The sequence below is a fragment of the Panulirus ornatus genome, chromosome 55, assembly GCF_036320965.1.
Source record: "Panulirus ornatus isolate Po-2019 chromosome 55, ASM3632096v1, whole genome shotgun sequence".
In the NCBI taxonomy this organism is placed as follows: Eukaryota; Metazoa; Arthropoda; class Malacostraca; order Decapoda; family Palinuridae; genus Panulirus; species Panulirus ornatus.
The window spans coordinates 27,244,080-27,268,172 of NC_092278.1; the positions used below are offsets into that span (position 1 = coordinate 27,244,080).

At 45.0% G+C, this 24,093-nt stretch overlaps 1 protein-coding gene across 1 annotated transcript in view; it reads left to right on the forward strand.

Moving 5' to 3' along the window:
• Positions 1 to 226: 226 nt before the first annotated feature.
• Positions 227 to 24,093, forward strand: part of LOC139765441 (hatching enzyme 1.2-like) — a 58,695-nt gene continuing 34,828 nt past the window's right edge. The window contains exons 1-4 of the mRNA XM_071692812.1: positions 227 to 578; positions 5,944 to 6,108; positions 18,049 to 18,112; positions 21,405 to 21,514. Coding sequence (XP_071548913.1) covers positions 5,944 to 6,108; positions 18,049 to 18,112; positions 21,405 to 21,514 — 339 coding nt within the window. The 5' untranslated portion in view covers positions 227 to 578. The remainder of the gene's footprint in view (positions 579 to 5,943; positions 6,109 to 18,048; positions 18,113 to 21,404; positions 21,515 to 24,093) is intronic.

Here is a 24,093-nt window from a genome sequence, read left to right on the forward strand (position 1 = left end):
ATCAGTCATGGTGGAGCAGGTGTGGATTAGTTATGGTGGAGCAGGTGTGGATCAGTCATGATGAAGCGGGTGTGGATCAGTCATGGTGAAGCAGGTGTGGATCAGTCATGATGAAGCAGGTGTGGATCAGTCATGGTGGAGCAGGTGTGGATTAGTTATGGTGGAGCAGGTGTGGATTAGTTATGGTGGAGCAGGTGGTAAGTTATTTACCAGTCATTACGGTACCTTCCCGGAAGTGGAGACGGTCTGGTTCTCATTATAACAACCTGAAATATGGTTTCAGGTTTGATGGTTGTAAAGTTGTGGTTTAAGTAGTTTGATGGTTGACTTGTTGTATAATGGTGAAGGATGACGTATGTTGTGGCCTGTGGGCAAGACACACCTACTTGGTTGTGGTGCTTGTATGTGGAGGTGTGTTGCCCTTATCATGTGGGTAGATGGTGGCTACATAATGGACGGGGTGAGGCTTGGGTCCCCACACACCAAGCCCGGCCCGGCCACTGCATGGTGCACACACACACATCCCCCGGGGCTTCAACACAGTCAAGGCGCCTGTTTCACCTATAATACACAATAAGGTATCTATTCTACATTTAGCATCTACCACAGGTCCCCCGGGGTGGAGGTAAGACAGCACATCTACCAGAAGTACCCCGGGGTGGAGGTAAGTCGTCATATCTACCAGAGTTAGAATGCCTTAGAATTGATGAATCTCAGAACTGGAGTGACTCAGCTGGAGTAAATCAGAGCTGGAGTGTCTCAGTTGTAGTGACTCACAGCTGGAGCGAACCAGAGCTGAAGTGACACAGCTGGAGTTTCTCAGAGCTAGAGTGACTCACAGCTGGAGTTTCTCAGAGCTGGAATGTGTCAAAGTTGGAGTGACTTAAAGATGGAGTGACTCAGAGCTGCAGTGTCTCGGAGCTGAAGTGACTCAGAGCTGGAGTGTCACAGAGTTGTAGTAACTCAGAGCTGGAGTGACTCAGAGCTGGAGTGTCTCAGAAATGAAATGTCTCAGAGCTGGAGTTTCTCAGAGCCGGAATGTGTCAGAGCTGGAGTGACCCAAAGCTGTAGTGTCTCAGAGCTGTAGCTGGGGTCAAGATCCTGCTATAGCTAGAACCACTATCCTGTTGTGGCTGGTTTCACTATCATGCTGTAGCTGGGATCACCATCCTGCTGTAGCTGGTGTCACTATCCTGTTGTAGCTGATGTCACTATCCAGCTGTAGATGGTGTCACTATCATGCTGTAGCTAGGGTCACTGTCCTGCTGCAGCTAGGGTCACTGTCCTGCTGTAGCTGGTGCCACTATCCTGCTATAGCTGGTGTCACGACCCTAGCTGTACCTGCTGTAAGTAGGGTCACTAATCTTCTGTAGTAGCTGGAGTCACTATTCCGCTGTATATAGGGTCACTATCCTGGTGTAGTTGGTGTCACTATCCTGCAGCTGGTGCCACTATCCTGCTGTAGCTGATGACACCATCCTGCTGAAGCTGGTGTCACTTCCTGCTGTAGCTGGTGTCACTATCCTGCTGTAGCTGGTGTCACTATCCTGCTGTAGTTGGGGTCACTATCCTGCTGTAGTTGGTGTCACTATCCTGCTGTAGCTGGTGTCACTATCCTGCTGTAGCTGGTGTCACTATCCCTCTGTTGCTGGCCACTATCCTGCTGTAGATAGTGTCAATATCTTGCTGTAGCTGGGGTCACTATCCTGCTGTAGCTGGTGCCACTAGCCTGCTGTTGCTGGGGTCACTATCCTGCTGTAGCTAGTGCCACTATCCTGCTGTAGCTAGGGTCACTATCCTGCTGTAGTTGGTGTCACTATCCCTCTGTTGCTGGTCACTATCCTGCTGTAGATGATGTAAATATCTTTCTGTAGCTGGGGTCACTATCCTGCTGTAGCTGGTGTCACTATCCCTCTGTTGCTGGTCACTATCCTGCTGTAGATGATGTAAATATCTTTCTGTAGCTGGGGTCACTATCTTGCTGTAGCTGGTGCCACTATCCTGCTGTTGCTGGGGTCACTATCCTGCTGTAGTTAGGATCACTATCATGCTGTAGCTGGAGTCACTATCCTGCCGTAGTTGGCGTCACTATCCTGCTGTAGCTGGTGTCACTATCCCTCTGTTGCTGGTCACTATCCTGCTGAAGTTGGTGTCACTATCCTGCCGTAGCTGGTCAATATCATGCTGTAGCTGATGTCACTATCCTGCTGTAGTTGGTGTCACTAAACTGCTGTAGCTGGTGTCACTATCCCTCTGTTGCTGGCCACTATCCTGCTGTAGATGGTGTCAATATCTTGCTGTAGCTGGGGTCACTATCCTGCTGTAGCTGGTGCCACTAGCCTGCTGTTGCTGGGGTCACTATCCTGCTGTAGCTAGTGCCACTATCCTGCTGTAGCTAGGGTCACTATCCTGCTGTAGTTGGTGTCACTATCCCTCTGTTGCTGGTCACTATCCTGCTGTAGATGATGTAAATATCTTTCTGTAGCTGGGGTCACTATCCTGCTGTAGCTGGTGTCACTATCCCTCTGTTGCTGGTCACTATCCTGCTGTAGATGATGTAAATATCTTTCTGTAGCTGGGGTCACTATCCTGCTGTAGCTGGTGCCACTAGCCTGCTGTTGCTGGGGTCACTATCCTGCTGTAGATAGTGCCACTATCTGCTGTAGTTAGGATCACTATCATGCTGTAGCTGGTCACTATCCTGCCGTAGTTGGCGTCACTATCCTGCTGTAGCTGGTGTCACTATCCCTCTGTTGCTGGTCCCTATCCTGCTGAAGTTGGTGTCACTATCCTGCCGTAGCTGGTCAATATCATGCTGTAGCTGGGGTCACTATCCTGCTGTAGTTGGTGTCACTAAACTGCTGTAGCTGGTGTCACTATCCCTCTGTTGCTGGCCACTATCCTGCTGTAGATGATGTAAATATCTTTCTGTAGCTGGGGTCACTATCCTGCTGTAGCTGGTGCCACTATCCTGCTGTTGCTGGGGTCACTATCCTGCTGTAGATAGTGCCACTATCCTGCTGTAGTTAGGATCACTATCATGCTGTAGCTGGAGTCACTATCCTGCCGTAGTTGGCGTCACTATCCTGCTGTAGCTGGTGTCACTATCCCTCTGTTGCTGGTCACTATCCTGCTGAAGTTGGTGTCACTATCCTGCCGTAGCTGGTCAATATCATGCTGTAGCTGGGGTCACTATCCTGCTGTAGTTGGTGTCACTAAACTGCTGTAGCTGGTGTCACTATCCCTCTGTTGCTGGCCACTATCCTGCTGTAGATGGTGTCAATATCTTGCTGTAGCTGGGGTCACTATCCTGCTGTAGCTGGTGCCACTAGCCTGCTGTTGCTGGGGTCACTATCCTGCTGTAGCTAGTGCCACTATCCTGCTGTAGCTAGGGTCACTATCCTGCTGTAGTTGGTGTCACTATCCCTCTGTTGCTGGTCACTATCCTGCTGTAGATGATGTAAATATCTTTCTGTAGCTGGGGTCACTATCCTGCTGTAGCTGGTGTCACTATCCCTCTGTTGCTGGTCACTATCCTGCTGTAGATGATGTAAATATCTTTCTGTAGCTGGGGTCACTATCCTGCTGTAGCTGGTGCCACTAGCCTGCTGTTGCTGGGGTCACTATCCTGCTGTAGATAGTGCCACTATCCTGCTGTAGTTAGGATCACTATCATGCTGTAGCTGGAGTCACTATCCTGCCGTAGTTGGCGTCACTATCCTGCTGTAGCTGGTGTCACTATCCCTCTGTTGCTGGTCCCTATCCTGCTGAAGTTGGTGTCACTATCCTGCCGTAGCTGGTCAATATCATGCTGTAGCTGGGGTCACTATCCTGCTGTAGTTGGTGTCACTAAACTGCTGTAGCTGGTGTCACTATCCCTCTGTTGCTGGTCACTATCCTGCTGAAGTTGGTGTCACTATCCTGCCGTAGCTGGTCAATATCATGCTGTAGCTGGGGTCACTATCCTGCTGTAGTTGGTGTCACTAAACTGCTGTAGCTGGTGTCACTATCCCTCTGTTGCTGGCCACTATCCTGCTGTAGATGGTGTCAATATCTTGCTGTAGCTGGGGTCACTATCCTGCTGTAGCTGGTGCTACTAGCCTGCTGTTGCTGGGGTCACTATCCTGCTGTAGCTAGTGCCACTATCCTGCTGTAGCTAGGGTCACTATCCTGCTGTAGTTGGTGTCACTATCCCTCTGTTGCTGGTCACTATCCTGCTGTAGATGATGTAAATATCTTTCTGTAGCTGGGGTCACTATCCTGCTGTAGCTGGTGTCACTATCCCTCTATTGCTGGTCACTATCCTGCTGTAGATGATGTAAATATCTTTCTGTAGCTGGGGTCACTATCCTGCTGTAGCTGGTGCCACTAGCCTGCTGTTGCTGGGGTCACTATCCTGCTGTAGATAGTGCCACTATCCTGCTGTAGTTAGGATCACTATCATGCTGTAGCTGGAGTCACTATCCTGCCGTAGTTGGCGTCACTATCCTGCTGTAGCTGGTGTCACTATCCCTCTGTTGCTGGTCACTATCCTGCTGAAGTTGGTGTCACTATCCTGCCGTAGCTGGTCAATATCATGCTGTAGCTGGGGTCACTATCCTGCTGTAGTTGGTGTCACTAAAATGCTGTAGCTGGGGTCACTATCTTGCTATAGCTGGTGTCATTATCCTGCTGTAGCTGGGGGTCACCGTCCTGCTGTAGCTGGTGTCACTATCCTAATGCAGCTGGTGTTACTATCCTGCTGTAGTTGGTGTCACTATCTTGCTGTATCCGGTGTCACTATCCTGCTGTAGCTGGTGTCACTATCCTGCTGAAGTTGGTGTCACTATCCTGCTATACCTGGTGATGGTGTGGGTGTGGTGATGGTGTGGGCGTGGTAGTGGTGTAGGCGTGGTGATGTTGTGGGCTTGGTGATGGTGTAGGCGTGGTGATGTGTGGGAATGATGATGGTGTAGGTAGGGTACTGGTTTTGGCTTGATTGTGGCGTGGGCGTGGTGACGGTGCGGGCGTGGTGATTGTGTGGGAGTGGCGATGGTGTGGGCGAGCTGTTGGTGCGGGTGTGATAATGGCGTGGAGGTAACGATAGTGTGGGCGTGGTGATTGTGTGGGAGTGGTGATGGTGTGGGCGTGGTGTTGGTGTGGGCGTGGTGATGGTGTGGGCATGGTGATGGTGTGGGCTTTGTGGTGGCGTGGGCGTGGTGATCGTGTGGGCGTGGTAGTTGTATGGGCGTGGTAGTGTGGGCGTGGTGATGGTGTGAGCGTGGTAATGGTGCAGGCGTGGTAATGATGAGGGCCTGGTAGTGGTGTGGGCGTGGTGAAAGTGTGAACGTGGCAATGGTGTGGGCTTTGTGGTGGTGTGGAAATGGTGATGGTGTGGGCGTGGTAATGGTGTGGGCGTGGTAGTGGTGAGGGCGTGGTAATGGTGGGAGCTTTGTGGTGGTGTGCGCGTGGTGATGGTATGGGCGTGGTAGTGGTGTGGGCGTGGCGATAGTGTGGGTGTGAGCGTGGTAATGATGTGGGCGTGGTAGTGGTGTGGGCGTGGTCATTGTGTAGGCTTGGTGAAAGTGTGAGCGTGGTAGTGGTGTGGGCGTGGTGACGGTGTGGGCTTTGTGGTGGTGTGGACGTAGTGATGGTGTGGGCGTGGTAATGGTGTGGGCGTGGTAGTGTTGTGGGCGTGGTGATGGTGTGGGCATTGTGGTGATGTGGGCTTTGTGATGGTGTGGACGTGGTGATGATGTGGGCGTGGTAATGATGTGGGCGAGGTAATGGTGTGGGTGTGGTGTTGGTGTTGGCCTGGTGAAAGTATGGGCGTGGTAATGGTGTGGGCTTTGTGGTGGTGTGGGAGTAGTAATGGCGTGGGCGTGGTAATGGTGTGGGCATGGTGAACGGCCGTGTTGGTGTGGATCAAGTAGTAATCTTTTCCTGTCACATTTCTGCCCACAGATGCTGGTGTGGGCGTGTGTGGGCGTGGTAATGATCATGAAGTTGTGGGTGGTTGTGGGGGCTGCTGTACACGTACGTTCCTCAGATCCGGTATTGGAGGCCCAAGTCTCACAACCTCACCTTGACACCAGCAACTTTCTGGTACCTCTTGGTAACCCTGACATAGTAAGTACCACCTCTTGGTAACCCTGACATAGTAAGTACCACCTCTTGGTAACCCTGACATAGTAATTACCACCTCTTGGTAACCCTGACATAGTAAGTACCACCTCTTGGTAACCCTGACATAGTAAGTACCACCTCTTGGTAACCCTGACATGGTAATTACCACCTCTTGGTAACCCTGACATAGTAAGTACCACCTCTTGGTAACCCTGACATGGTAATTACCACCTCTTGGTAACCCTGACATAGTAAGTACCACCTCTTGGTAACCCTGACATGGTAATTACCACCTCTTGGTAACCCTGACATAGTAAGTACCACCTCTTGGTAACCCTGACATGGTAATTACCACCTCTTGGTAACCCTGACATAGTAAGTACCACCTCTTGGTAACCCTGACACAGTAAGTACCACCTCTTGGTAACCCTGACAAAGCAAGTACCACCTCTTGGTAACCCTGACATGGTAATTACCACCTCTTGGTAACCCTGACATAGTAAGTACCACCTCTTGGTAACCCTGACACAGTAAGTACCACCTCTTGGTAACCCTGACATAGTAAGTACCACCTCTTGGTAACCCTGACATAGTAAGTACCACCTCTTGGTAACCCTGACATAGTAAGTACCACCTCTTGGTAACCCTGACACAGTAAGTACCACCTCTTGGTAACCCTGACACAGTAAGTACCACCTCTTGGTAACCCTGACATAGTAAGTACCACCTCTTGGTAACCCTGACATAGTAAGTGCCACCTCTTGGTAACCCTGACATAGTAATTACCACCTCTTGGTAACCCTGACATAGTAAGTACCACCTCTTGGTAACCCTGACATGGTAAGTACCACCTCTTGGTAACCCTGACACAGTAAGTACCACCTCTTGGTAACCCTGACACAGTAAGTACCACCTCTTGTTAACCCTGACATAGTAAGTACCACCTCTTGGTAACCCTGACACAGTAAGTACCACCTCTTGGTAACCCTGACATAGTAAGTACCACCTCTTGGTAACCCTGACATAGTAAGTACCACCTCTTGTTAACCCTGACATAGTAAGTACCACCTCTTGGTAACCCTGACATAGTAATTACCACCTCTTGGTAACCCTGACACAGTAAGTACCACCTCTTGGTAACCCTGACATAGTAAGTACCACCTCTTGGTAACCCTGACATAGTAAGTACCACCTCTTGGTAACCCTGACACAGTAAGTACCACCTCTTGGTAACCCTGACATAGTAAGTACCACCTCTTGGTAACCCTGACATAGTAATTACCACCTCTTGGTAACCCTGACATAGTAAGTACCACCTCTTGGTAACCCTGACATAGTAAGTACCACCTCTTGGTAACACTGACACAATAATTACCACCTCTTGGTAACCCTGACATAGTAAGTACCACCTCTTGGTAACCCTGACATAGTAAGAACCACCTCTTGGTAACCCTGACACAGTAAGTACCACCTCTTGGTAACCCTGACAAAGCAAGTACCACCTCTTGGTAACCCTGACATGGTAATTACCACCTCTTGGTAACCCTGACATAGTAAGTACCACCTCTTGGTAACCCTGACACAGTAAGTACCACCTCTTGGTAACCCTGACATAGTAAGTACCACCTCTTGGTAACCCTGACACAGTAAGTACCACCTCTTGGTAACCCTGACACAGTAAGTACCACCTCTTGGTAACCCTGACACAGTAAGTACCACCTCTTGGTAACCCTGACACAGTAATTACCACCTCTTGGTAACCCTGACACAGTAATTACCACCTCTTGGTAACCCTGACACAGTAAGTACTACCTTGGGAACCTGACCAAGTAAGTACCACCCTTGGTAACCCTGACACAGTAATTACCACTCTTGGTAACCCTGACACAGTAAGTACTACCTCTTGGTAACCCTGACACAGTAAGTACCACCTCTTGGTAACCCTGACACAGTAATTACCACCTCTTGGTAACCCTGACACAGTAAGTACTACCTCTTGGTAACCCTGACACAGTAAGTACCACCTCTTGGTAACCCTGACACAGTAATTACCACCTCTTGGTAACCCTGACACAGTAATTACCACCTCTTGGTAACCCTGACACAGTAAGTACTACCTCTTGGTAACCCTGACACAGTAAGTACCACCTACTGACTGATCCAATGGTACCAACCCACCAGACATTCTCGCCGTGGAATCAGCCAAACTGATGATTAACAACAAGTCAAATAATCAACGAACCATCCAGTTAACCGACCAACCAACCAATGAACCAGCCGAGTAATGAACCAACCAACCAATGAACCAGCCGAGTAATGAACCAACCAACCAATGAACCAGTCGAGTAATAAACCAACCAACCAATGAACCAGCCGAGTAATGAACCAACCAACCAATGAACTAGCCGAGTAATGAACCAACCAACCAATGAACCAACCGAGTAATAAACCAACCAACCAATGAACCAGCCGAGTAATAAACCAACCAACCAATGAACTAGCTGAGTAATGAACCAACCAACCAATGAACCAGCCGAGTAATGAACCAACCAACCAATGAACCAGCCGAGTAATGAACCAACCAACCAATGAACTAGCCGAGTAATGAACCAACCAACCAATGAACCAGCCGAGTAATAAACCAACCAACCAATGAACCAGCCGAGTAATGAACCAACCAACCAATGAACCAGCTGAGTAATGAACCAACCAACCAATGAACCAGCCGAGTAATGAACCAACCAACCAATGAACCAGCCGAGTAATGAACCAACCAACCAATGAACCAGCCGAGTAATGAACCAACCAACCAATGAACCAGCCGAGTAATAAACCAACCAACCAATGAACCAGCCGAGTAATAAACCAATCAACCAATGAACCAGCCGAGTAATGAACCAACCAACCAATGTACCAGCCGAGTAATAAACCAACCAACCAATGAACCAGCCGAGTAATAAACCAACCAACCAATGAACCAGCCGAGTAATGAACCAACCAACCAATGAACCAGCCGAGTAATGAACCAACCAACCAATGACCAGCCGAGTAATGAACCAACCAACCAATGAACCAGCCGAGTAATGAACCAACCAACCAATGAACCAGCCGAGTAATGAACCAACCAACCAATGAACCAGCCGAGTAATGAACCAACCAACCAATGCACCAGCCGAGTAATGAACCAACCAACCAATGAACCAGCCGAGTAATAAACCAACCAACCAATGAACCAGCCGAGTAATGAACCAACCAACCAATGCACCAGCCGAGTAATGAACTAACCAACCAATGAACCAGCCGAGTAATAACTCAACCAACCAATGAACCAGCCGAGTAATAAACCAACCAACCAATGAACCAGTCGAGTAATGAACCAACCAACCAATGCACCAGCCGAGTAATGAACCAACCAACCAATGAACCAGCCGAGTAATAAACCAACCAACCAATGAACCAGCCGAGTAATGAACCAACCAACCAATGAACCAGCCGAGTAATAAACCAACCAACCAATGAACCAACCGAGTAATGAACCAACCAACCAATGAACCAGCCGAGTAATGAACCAACCAACCAATGCACCAGCCGAGTAATGAACCAACCAACCAATGAACCAGCCGAGTAATAAACCAACCAACCAATGAACCAGCCGAGTAATGAACCAACCAACCAATGAACCAGCCGAGTAATAAACCAACCAACCAATGATCCAACCGAGTAATGAACCAACCAACCAATGAACCAGCCGAGTAATGAACCAACCAACCAATGCACCAGCCGAGTAATGAACCAACCAACTAATGAACCAGCCGAGTAATAAACCAACCAACCAATGAACCAACCGAGTAAGGAACCAATCAACCAATGAACCAGCCGAGTAATAAACCAACCAACCAATGAACCAACCGAGTAATGAACCAACCGAGTAATAAACCAACCAACCAATGAACCAGCCGAGTAATGTAATGAACCAACCAACCAATGCACCAGCCAAGTAATGAACCAACCAACCAACCAATGAACCAGCCGAGTAATAAACCAACCAACCAATGAACCAGCCGAGTAATGAACCAACCAACCAATGAACCAGCCGAGTAATAAACCAACCAACCAATGAACCAACCGAGTAATGAACCAACCAACCAATGAACCAGTCGAGTAATGAACCAACCAACCAATGCACCAGCCGAGTAATGAACCAACCAACCAATGAACCAGCCGAGTAATAAACCAACCAACCAATGAACCAGCCGAGTAACGAACCAACCAACCAATGAACCAGCCGAGTAATAAACCAACCAACCAATGAACCAACCGAGTAATGAACCAACCAACCAATTCACCAGCCGAGTAATGAACCAACCAACTAATGAACCAGCCGAGAAATAAACCAACCAACCAATGAACCAACCGAGTAATGAACCAACCAACCAATGCACCAACCGAGTAATGAACCAACCAACCAATGAACCAGCCGAGTAATAAACCAACCAACCAATGAACCAGCCGAGTAATAAACCAACCAACCAATGAACCATCCGAGTAATAAACCAACCAACCAATGAACCAACCAACCAATGAACCAGCCGAGTAATGTAATGAACCAACCAACCAATGCACCAGCCGAGTAATGAACCAACCAACCAATGAACCAGCCGAGTGATGTAATGAACCAACCAACCAACCAGTGAACCAACCGACCAATGAACCAACCAACTAAGGAGGTTAAGAGAAAGGTACAAGGGTTGAAAGAGAGGGCAAATAAGAGTTGGGGTCAGAGAGTGTCATTAAATTTTAGGGAGAATAAAAAGATGTTTTGGAAGGTGGTAAACAAAGTGCGTAAGACAAGAGAACAAATATGAACATGGGTGAAGTGGGCAAGTGAGGAGGTAGTAACAAGTAGTGGTGAAGTGTGAGGGAGATGGAGTGAGTATCCTGAGGGTTTGTTGAATGTGTTCGATGATAGAGTGGCAGATATAGGATGTTTTGGTCAGGGTGGTGTGTGAAGTGAGAGGGTCAGGTTAGCTTAGGCAAACAGAGAAGAGGTAGTGAAAGCTTTGCGGAAGATGAAAGACGGCAAGGCGGCGGGTCTGGATGGTATTCCTGTGGAATTTATTAAAAAAGGGGGTGACTGTATTGTTGACTGGTTGGTAAGGTTATTTAATGTATGTATGACTCATGGTGAGGTGCCTGAGGATTGGCGGAATGCGTGCATAGTGCCATTGTACAAAGGCAAAGGGGATAAGAGTGAGTGCTCATATTACAGAGGTATAAGTTTGTTGAGTATTCCTGGTTAATTATATGGGAGGGTATTGATTGAGAGGGTGAAGGCGTGTACAGAGCATGAGATTGGGGAAGAGCAGTGTGGTTTCAGAAGTGGTAGAGGATGTGTGGATCAGGTGTTTGCTTTGAAGAATGTATGTGAGAAATACTTAGAAAAACAAATGGATTTGTATGTAGCATTTATGGATCTGGAGAAGGCATATGATAGAGTTGATAGAGATGCTCTGTGGAAGGTATTAAGAATATATGGTGTGGGAGGCAAGTTGCTAGAAGCAGTGAAAAGTTTTTATTGAGGATGTAAGGCATGTGTACGTGTAGGAAGAGAGGAAAGTGATTGGTTCTCAGTGAATGTAGGTTTGCGGCAGGGGTGTGTGATGTCTTCATAGTTGTTTAATTTGTTTATGGATGGGGTTGTTAGGGAGGTGAATGCAAGAGTTTTGGAAAGAGGGGCAAGTATGCAGTCTATTGTGGATGAGAGAGCTTGGGAAGTGAGTCAGTTGTTGCTCGCTGATGATACAGCGCTGGTGGCTGATTCATGTGAGAAACTGCAGAAGCTGGTGACTGAGTTTGGTAAAGTGTGTGAAAGAAGAAAGTTAAGAGTAAATGTGAATAAGAGCAAGGTTATTAGGTGCAGTAGGGTTGAGGGTCAAGTCAATTGGGAGGTAAGTTTGAATATATATATATATATATATATATATATATATATATATATATATATATATATATATATATATATATATATATATATAATACTTCCCACGTACTCCCTGCGTGTCGTAGAAGGCAACTAAAAGGGGAGGGAGCGGGGGGCTGGAAATCCTCCCCTCTCATAATTTTTTTTTAATTATCCAAAAGAAGGAACAGAGAAGGGGGCCAGGTGAGGATATTCCCTCAAAGGCCCAGTTCTCTGCTCTTAACGCTACTTCCTTAACGCGGGAAATGGCGAATAGTTTGAAAGAAAAAGAAAAGAATATATATATATATATATATATATATATATATATATATATATATATATATATATATATATATATATATATATATATATATATATATGCGTGTGTGTGATTGTAGGGGTTCGTAAAGAGAATAAAAGGAAAAAAAGATAGTTGGAGATAAGTATGTTTATTATTACTCTTAATAATAGTTATTATACGATGGTTCATGATGATAATAGTTATTATACAATGGTTCATGATGATGATAGTTATTATACAATGGTTCATGATGATAATAGTTATTATACAATGGTTCATGATGATAATAGTTATTATACAATGGTTCATGATGATAATAGTTATTATACAATGGTTCATGATATTCAATAGTTCATGATATTCAATGGTTCATGATATTCATTGCTTCATGATGATATTCAATAGTTCATGATATTCAGTAGTCCATGATATTCGATGGTTCATGATATTCAATGGTTCATGATATTCATTGCTTCATGATGACATTCAATGGTTCATGATATTCAATGGTTCATGATATTCAGTGGTTCATGATATTCATTGCTTCATGATGACATTCAATAGTTCATGATATTCAATGGTTCATGATATTCAATGGTTCATGATATTCAATGGTTCATGATATTCATTGCTTCATGATGACATTCAATGGTTCATGATATTCAATGGTTCATGATATTCATTGTTTCATGATGACATTCAATGGTTCATGATATTCAATGGTTCATGATATTCATTGCTTCATGATGATATTCAATAGTTCATGATATTCAATGGTTCATGATATTCAGTAGTCCATGATATTCGATGAATCATGATATTCAATGGTTCATGATATTCAATGGTTCATGATATTCATTGCTTCATGATGACATTCAATGGTTCATGATATTCAATGGTTCATGATATTCAATGGTTCATGATGTTCATTGCTTCATGATGATATTCAATAGTTCATGATATTCAGTAGTCCATGATATTCGATGGTTCATGATATTCAATGGTTCATGATATTCATTGCTTCATGATGATATTCAATAGTGCATGATATTCAGTAGTCCATGATATTCAATGGTTCATGATATTCAGTGGTTCATGATATTCATTGCTTCATGATGATATTCAATGGTTCATGATATTCAGTGGTTCATGATATTCATTGCTTCATGATGATATTCAATAGTTCATGATATTCAGCAGTCCATGATATTCGATGGTTCATGATATCCAATGGTTCATGATATTCATTGCTTCATGATGATATTCAATAGTTCATGATATTCAGTAGTCCATGATATTCGATGGTTCATGATATCCAATGGTTCATGATATTCATTGCTTCATGATGATATTCAATAGTTCATGATATTCAGCAGTCCATGATATTCGATGGTTCATGATATTCAGTGGTTCATGATATTCAATGGTTCATGATATTCATTGCTTCATGATGACATTCAATGGTTCATGATATACAGTAGTCCATGATATTCGATGGTTCATGATATCCAATGGTTCATGATATTCATTACTTCATGATGATATTCAATAGTTCATGATATTCAGTAGTCCATGATATTCCATGGTTCATGATATTCAATGGTTCATGATATTCATTGCTTCATGATGATATTCAATAGTTCATGATATTCAGTAGTCCATGATATTCAATGGTTCATGATATTCAATGGTTCATGAATTCATTGCTTCATGATGATATTCAATAGTTCATGATATTCAGTAGTCCATGATATTCGATGGTTCATGATATTCAATGGTTCATGATATTCAGTGGTTCATGATATTCATTGCTTCATGATGACATTCAATTGTTCATGATATACAGTAGTCCATGATATTCGATGGTTCATGATATACAGTAGTCCATGATATTCGATGGTTCATGATATACAGTAGTCCATGATATTCGATGGCTCATGATATCCAATGGTTCATGATATTCATTGCTTCATGATGATATTCAATAGTTCATGATATTCAGTAGTCCATGATATTCGATGGTTCATGATATTCAATGGTTCATGATATTCAATGGTTCATGATATTCGTTGGTTCATGATGACATTCAATGGTTCATGATATTCAATGGTTCATGATATTCATTGCTTCATGATGATATTCAATAGTTCATGATATTCAGTAGTCCATGATATTCGATGGTTCATGATATTCAATGGTTCATGATATTCAATGGTTCATGATATTCAGTTGTCCATGATATTCGATGGTTTATGATATCCAATGGTTCATGATATTCATTGCTTCATGATGATATTCAATGGTTCATGATATTCAATGGTTCATGATATTCATTGCTTCATGATGATATTCAATAGTTCATGATATTCAGTAGTCCATGATATTCGATGGTTCATGATATTCAATGGTTCATGATATTCAATGGTTCATGATATTCGTTGGTTCATGATGACATTCAATGGTTCATGATATACAGGAGTCCATGATATTCGATGGTTTATGATATCCAATGGTTCATGATATTCATTGCTTCATGATGATATTCAATGGTTCATGATATTCAATGGTTCATGATATTCATTGCTTCATGATGACATTCAATGGTTCATGATATACAGTAGTCCATGATATTCGATGGTTCATGATATCCAATGGTTCATGATATTCGTTGGTTCATGATGATATTCAATGGTTCATGATATTTAAGTCAGATTACCATATGTGCCCTGTGTCACAGCCATGGTTTAAGTAAGACATTAATGAGCTAACTTGGCCAATGGATTGCCAAGTGTACTTCAACTACCCACGTCTCTGTGGGTCAAGGTAAACTAATAACTTTCTTACAATTAAGACCTAAATAGCATAACATGGTTACACCTAACCTAACTAAATAGAATAACATGGTTACACCTAACCTAACTAAATAGAATAACATGGTTACACCTAACCTAACTAAATAGAATAACATGGTTACACCTAACTAAATAGAATAACATGGTTACACCTAACCTAACTAAATAGAATAACATGGTTACACCTAACCTAACTAAATAGAATAACATGGTTACACCTAACCTAACTAAATAGCATAACATGGTTACACCTAACCTAACTAGATAGAATAACATGAATACACCTAACCTAACTAAATAGAATAACATGGTTACACCTAACCTAACTAAATAGAATAACATGGTTACACCTAACTAAATAGAATAACATGGTTACACCTAACCTAACTAAATAGAATAACATGGTTACACCTTTTTTTTTTTTTTTTTTTTTTTTTTTTTTTTTACTTTGTCGCTGTCTCCCGCGTTTGCGAGGTAGCGCAAGGAAACAGACGAAAGAAATGGCCCAACCCCCCCCCCCCATACACATGTACATACACACGTCCACACACGCAAATATACATACCTACACAGCTTTCCATGGTTTACCCCAGACGCTTCACATGCCTTGCTTCAATCCACTGACAGCACGTCAACCCCTGTATACCACATGACTCCAATTCACTCTATTTCTTGCCCTCCTTTCACCCTCCTGCATGTTCAGGCCCCGATCATACAAAATCTTTTTCACTCCATCTTTCCACCTCCAATTTGGTCTCCCTCTTCTCCTCGTTCCCTCCACCTCTGACACATATATCATCTTGGTCAATCTTTCCTCACTCATTCTCTCCATGTGCCCAAACCATTTCAAGACACCCTCTTCTGCTCTCTCAACCACGCTCTTTTTATTTCCACACATCTCTCTTACCCTTACGTTACTTACTCGATCAAACCACCTCACACCACACATTGTCCTCAAACATCTCATTTCCAGCACATCCATCCTCCTGCGCACAACTCTATCCATAGCCCACGCCTCGCAACCATACAACATTGTTGGAACCACTATTCCCTCAAACATACCCATTTTTGCTTTCCGAGATAATGTTACACCTAACCTAACTAAATAGAATAACATGGTTACACCTAACCTAACTAAATAGAATAACATGGTTACACCTAACCTAACTAAATAGAATAACATGGTTACACCTAACCTAACTAAATAGAATAACATGGTTACACCTAACCTAACTAAATAGAATAACATGGTTACACCTAACCTAACTAAATAGAATAACATGGTTACACCTAACCTAACTAAATAGAATAACATGGTTACACCTAACCTAACTAAATAGAATAACATGGTTACACCTAACCTAACTAAATAGAATAACATGGTTACACCTAACCTAACTAAATAGAATAACATGGTTACACCTAACCTAACTAAATAGAATAACATGGTTACACCTAACCTAAGTAAATAGAATAACATGGTTACACCTAACCTAACTAAAGAGAATAACATGGTTACACCTAACCTAACTAAAGAGAATAACATGGTTACACCTAACCTAACTAAACAGAATAACATGGTTACACCTAACCTAACTAAAGAGAATAACATGGTTACACCTAACCAACTAAACAGAATAACATGGTTACACCTAACCTAACTAAAGAGAATAACATGGTTACACCTAACCTAACTAAAGAGAATAACATGGTTACACCTAACTAAATAGCATAACATGGTTACACCTAAACTAACTAAACAGAATAACATGGTTACACCTAACCTAACTAAATAGAATAACATGGTTACACCTAACCTAACTAAAGAGAATAACATGGTTACACCTAACCTAACTAAAGAGAATAACATGGTTACGCCTAACCTAACTAAAGAGAATAACATGGTTACACCTAACCTAACTAAAGAGAATAACATGGTTACACCTAACCTAACTAAAGAGAATAACATGGTTACACCTAACCTAACTAAATAGAATAACATGGTTACACTTAACCTAACTAAAGAGAATAACATGGTTACATCTAACCTAACTAAAGAGAATAACATGGTTACACCTAACCTAACTAAATAGAATAACATGGTTACACCTAACCTAACTAAAGAGAATAACATGGTTACACCTAACCTAACCTAACCTAACTAAAGAGAATAACATGGTTACACTTAACCTAACTAAAGAGAATAACATGGTTACACCTAACCTAACTAAAGAGAATAACATGGTTACACCTAACCTAACTAAAGAGAATAACATGGTTACACCTAACCTAACCTAACTAAAGAGAATAACATGGTTACACTTAACCTAACTAAAGAGAATAACATGGTTACACCTAACCTAACTAAAGAGAATAACATGGTTACATCTAACCTAACTAAAGAGAATAACATGGTTACACCTAACCTAACTAAAGAGAATAACATGGTTACACCTAACCTAACTAAAGAGAATAACATGGTTACACCTAACCTAACCTAACTAAAGAGAATAACATGGTTACACTTAACCTAACTAAAGAGAATAACATGGTTACACCTAACCTAACTAAAGAGAATAACATGGTTACACCTAACCTAACTAAAGAGAATAACATGGTTACACCTAACCTAACTAAAGAGAATAACATGGTTACACCTAACCTAACTAAAGAGAATAACATGGTTACACCTAACCTAACTAAAGAGAATAACATGGTTACACCTAACCTAACTAAAGAGAATAACATGGTTACACCTAACCTAACTAAAGAGAATAACATGGTTACACCTAACCTAACCTAACCTAACCTAACCTCCCTGCCTGCAGATGGAGACGGACATACCTGGTGCTCCACTGACGCCTGATGACTTCTTGGAAGGCAACGTTATGGGTAAGTGACGGAGGGTAAGGGCAGGGTAAGTGACGGCCAGTAAGGGCAGGGACGGGCAATAAAGGCCATATGAGGGGCAGTGTACGTGAGGGACAGTAAGGGCAGTGTACGTGCGGGCAGTAAGGGCAGTGTAGGTGTGGGTCAGTAAGGACAGTGTAGGTGTGGGTCAGTAAGGACAGTGTAGGTGTGGGTCAGTAAGGACAGTGTAGGTGTGGGTCAGTAAGGGCAGTGTACGTGTGGGTTAGTAAGGGCAGTGTAGGTGTGGGTCAGTAAGGGCAGTGTAGGTGTGGGTCAGTAAGGGCAGTGTACGTGTGGGGCAGTAAGGGCAGTGTACGTGTGGGTCAGTAAGGGCAGTGTACGTGTGGGTCAGTAAGGGCAGTGTACGTGTGGGTCAGTAAGGACAGTGTAGGTGTGGGCCAGTAAGGGCAGTGTAGGCGTGGGTCAGTAAGGACAGTGTGGGTGTGGGTCAGTAAGGGCAGTGTAGGTGTGGGTCAGTAAGGGCAGTGTACGTGTGGGGCAGTAAGGGCAGTGTACGTGTGGGTCAGTAAGGGCAGTGTACGTGCGGGTCAGTAAGGGCAGTGTACGTGTGGGTCAGTGAGGGCAGTGTACGTGTGGGTCAGTAAGGGCAGTGTACGTGCGGGGCAGTAAGGGCAGTGTAGGTGCGGGTCAGTAAGGGCAGTGTACGTGCGGGTCAGTAAGGACAGTGAAGGTGTGGGTCAGTAAAGGCAGTGTAGGTGTGGGTCAGTAAGGGCAGTGTAGGTGTGGGTCAGTAAGGACAGTGTAGGTGTGGGTCAGTAAGGGCAGTGTACGTGTGGGTCAGTAAGGACAGTGTAGGTGTGGGTCAGTAAGGACAGTGTATGTATGGGTCAGTAAGGACAGTGTAGGTGTGGGCCAGTAAGGGCAGTGTAGGTGTGGGTCAGTAAGGGCAGTGTAGGTGTGGGTCAGTAAGGGCAGTGTACGTGTGGGTCAGTAAGGACAGTGTAGGTGTGGGTCAGTAAGGGCAGTGTAGGTGTGGGTCAGTAAGGACAGTGTACGTGTGGGTCAGTAAGGACAGTGTAAGTTTGGGTCAGTAAGGGCAGTCTAGGTGTGGGGTCAGTAAGGACAGTGTACGTGTGGGTCAGTAAGGACAGTGTAGGTGTGGGTCAGTAAGGACAGTGTAGGTGTGGGTCAGTAAGGGCAGTGTAGGTGTGGGTCAGTAAGGACAGTGTACGTGTGGGTCAGTAAAGGCAGTGTACGTGTGGGGCAGTAAAGGCAGTGTACGTGTGGGTCAGTAAGGGCAGTGTAGGTGTGGGTCAGTAAGGACAGTGTAGGTGTGGGTCAGTAAGGGCAATGTAGGTGTGGGTCAGTAAGGACAGTGTAGGTGTGGGTCAGTAAAGGCAGTGTAGGTGTGGGTCAGTAAGGACAGTGTAGGTGTGGGTCAGTAAGGGCAGTGTAAGTGCGGGTCAATAAGGGCAGTGTAAGTGTGGGTCAGTAAGGGCAGTGTAGGTGCGGGTCAGTAAGGGCAGTGTAGGTGTGGGTCAGTAAGGACAGTGTACGTGTGGGTCAATAAGGACAGTGTAGGTGTGGGTCAGTAAGAGCAGTGTAGGTGTGGGTCAGTAAGGACAGTGTAGGTGTGGGTCAGTAAGGACAGTGTAGGTGTGGGTCAGTAAGGGCAGTGTAGGTGTGGGTCAGTAAGGGCAGTGTAGGTGTGGGTCAGTAAGGACAGTGTACGTGTGGGTCAGTAAGGGCAGTGTAGGCGTGGGTCAGTAAGGGCAGTGTACGTGTGGGTCAGTAAGGACAGTGTAGGTGTGGGTCAGTAAGGGCAGTGTAGGTGTGGGTCACTAAGGACATTGTAGGTGTGGGTCAGTAAGGACAGTGTAGGTGTGGGTCAGTAAGGGCAGTGTACGTGTGGGTCAGTAAGGGCAGTGTACGTGTGGGTCAGTAAGGACAGTGTAGGTGTGGGCCAGTAAGGGCAGTGTAGGTGTGGGTCAGTAAGGACAGTGTGGGTGTGGATCAGTAAGGGCAGTGTAGGTGTGGGTCAGTAAGGGCAGTGTAAGTGTGGGTCAGTAAGGGCAGTGTACGTGTGGGTCAGTAAGGGCAGTGTATGTGTGGGTCAGTAAGGACAGTGTAGGTGTGGGTCAGTAAGGACAGTGTAGGTGTGGGTCAGTAAGGGCAGTGTAGGTGTGGGTCAGTAAGGACAGTGTAGGTGTGGGTCAGTAAGGGCAGTGTAGGTGTGGGTCAGTAAGGGCAGTATGGTGTTGACCGACCCACGTACATGTATGATGTTGACCGACCCACGTACATGTATGATGTTGACCGACCCACGTACATGTATGATGTTGACCGACCCACGTACCAGTATGATGTTGACCGACCCACGTACCAGTATGTGTTGACCGACCCAAGTACCAGTATGATGTTGACCGACCCACGTACCAGTATGATGTTGACCGACCCACGTACCAGTATGATGTTGACCAAGCCACGTACAAGTATGATGTTGACCGACCCACGTACATGTCTGATGTTGACCGACCCACGTACCAGTATGATATTGACCGACCCACGTACCATTATGATGTTGACCGACCCACGTACCGGTATGATGTTGATCGACCCACGTACCAGTATGATGTTGACCGACCCACGTACCGGTATGATGTTGACCGACCCACGTACATGTCTGATGTTGACCGACCCACGTACCAGTATGATGTTGACCGACCCACGTACCAGTATGATGTTGACCGACCCACGTACCAGTATGATGTTGACCGACCCACGTAACAGTATGATGTTGACCGAGCCACGTACATGTATGATGTTGACCAACCCAAGTACCAGTATGATGTTGACCGACCCACGTACCAGTATGATGTTGACCGAGCCACGTACATGTATGATGTTGACCGACCCACGTACCAGTATGATGTTGACCGACCCACGTACCAGTATGATGTTGACCGACCCACGTACCAGTATGATGGTGACCGAGCCACGTACATGTATGATGTTGACCGACACACGTACCAGTATGATGTTGACCGACACACGTACCAGTATGATGTTGGCCGACCCACGTACCAGTATGATGTTGACCGACCCACGTACCAGTATGATGTTGACCGACCCACGTACCAGTATGATGTTGACCGACCCACGTACCGGTATGATGTTGACCGACCCACGTACCAGTATGATGTTGACCGACCCACGTACCAGTATGATGTTGACCGAGCCACGTACCAGTATGATGTTGACCGACCCACGTACCAGTATGATGTTGACCGAGCCACGTACATGTATGATGCAGAACACAAGGACTGGGACCCGGACACCAAGGCTGACCCCATCGAGTTGGCCAAGTTGTTCCAGGGAGACATAAGTCTCATGACGCTGGATGAATACTACGAACTGGTACAGGTACGTGAGGCTCTCTATCATGTGGATGAACACTACGAACTGGTACAGGTACGTGAGGCTCTCTATCATGTGGATGAATACTACGAACTGGTACAGGTACGTAAGGCTCTCTATCATGTGGATGAACACTACGAACTGGTACAGGTACGTAAGGCTCTCTATCATGTGGATGAATACTACGAACTGGTACAGGTACGTGAGGCTCTCTATCATGTGGATGAATACTACGAACTGGTACAGGTACGTAAGGCTCTCTATCATGTGGATGAATACTACGAACTGGTACAGGTACGTGAGGCTCTCTATCATGTGGATGAACACTACGAACTGGTACAGGTACGTGAGGCTCTCTATCATGTGGATGAACACTACGAACTGGTACAGGTACGTGAGGCTCTCTATCATGTGGATGAATACTACGAACTGGTACAGGTACGTAAGGCTCTCTATCATGTGGATGAACACTACGAACTGGTACAGGTACGTGAGGCTCTCTATCATGTGGATGAATACTACGAACTGGTACAGGTACGTAAGGCTCTCTATCATGTGGATGAACACTACGAACTGGTACAGGTACGTAAGGCTCTCTATCATGTGGATGAACACTACGAACTGGTACAGGTACGTGAGGCTCTCTATCATGTGGATGAACACTACGAACTGGTACAGGTACGTAAGGCTCTCTATCATGTGGATGAACACTACGAACTGGTACAGGTACGTAAGGCTCTCTATCATGTGGATGAACACTACGAACTGGTACAGGTACGTAAGGCTCTCTATCATGTGGATGAACACTACGAACTGGTACAGGTACGTGAGGCTCTCTATCATGTGGATGAACACTACGAACTGGTACAGGTACGTGAGGCTCTCTATCATGTGGATGAACACTACGAACTGGTACAGGTACGTAAGGCTCTCTATCATGTGGATGAACACTACGAACTGGTACAGGTACGTAAGGCTCTCTATCATGTGGATGAACACTACGAACTGGTACAGGTACGTAAGGCTCTCTATCATGTGGATGAACACTACGAACTGGTACAGGTACGTGAGGCTCTCTATCATGTGGATGAACACTACGAACTGGTACAGGTACGTGAGGCTCTCTATCATGTGGATGAACACTACGAACTGGTACAGGTACGTAAGGCTCTCTATCATGTGGATGAACACTACGAACTGGTACAGGTACGTAAGGCTCTCTATCATGTGGATGAACACTACGAACTGGTACAGGTACGTAAGGCTCTCTATCATGTGGATGAACACTACGAACTGGTACAGGTACGTGAGGCTCTCTATCATGTGGATGAACACTACGAACTGGTACAGGTACGTAAGGCTCTCTATCATGTGGATGAACACTACGAACTGGTACAGGTACGTAAGGCTCTCTATCATGTGGATGAACACTACGAACTGGTACAGGTACGTAAGGCTCTCTATCATGTGGATGAACACTACGAACTGGTACAGGTACGTGAGGCTCTCTATCATGTGGATGAACACTACGAACTGGTACAGGTACGTGAGGCTCTCTATCATGTGGATGAACACTACGAACTGGTACAGGTACGTAAGGCTCTCTATCATGTGGATGAACACTACGAACTGGTACAGGTACGTAAGGCTCTCTATCATGTGGATGAACACTACGAACTGGTACAGGTACGTAAGGCTCTCTATCATGTGGATGAACACTACGAACTGGTACGGTACAGGTACGTAAGGCTCTCTATCATGTGGATGAACACTACGAACTGGTACAGGTACGTAAGGCTCTCTATCATGTGGATGAACACTACGAACTGGTACAGGTACGTAAGGCTCTCTATCATGTGGATGAACACTACGAACTGGTACAGGTACGTGAGGCTCTCTATCATGTGGATGAACACTACGAACTGGTACAGGTACGTGAGGCTCTCTATCATGTGGATGAACACTACGAACTGGTACAGGTACGTAAGGCTCTCTATCATGTGGATGAACACTACGAACTGGTACAGGTACGTGAGGCTCTCTATCATGTGGATGAACACTACGAACTGGCACAGGTACGTGAGGCTCTCTATCATGTGGATGAACACTACGAACTGGTACAGGTACGTAAGGCTCTCTATCATGTGGATGAACACTACGAACTGGTACAGGTACGTAAGGCTCTCTATCATGTGGATGAACACTACGAACTGGTACAGGTACGTAAGGCTCTCTATCATGTGGATGAACACTACGAACTGGTACAGGTACGTGAGGCTCTCTATCATGTGGATGAACACTACGAACTGGCACAGGTACGTGAGGCTCTCTATCATGTGGATGAATACTACGAACTGGTACAGGTACGTAAGGCTCTCTATCATGTGGATGAACACTACGAACTGGTACAGGTACGTAAGGCTCTCTATCATGTGGATGAACACTACGAACTGGTACAGGTACGTGAGGCTCTCTATCATGTGGATGAACACTACGAACTGGTACAGGTACGTAAGGCTCTCTATCTATCATGTGCATCAATACTACGACCTGGTTCAGGTCAGTCTATAGTGTTCTTCGTCTGT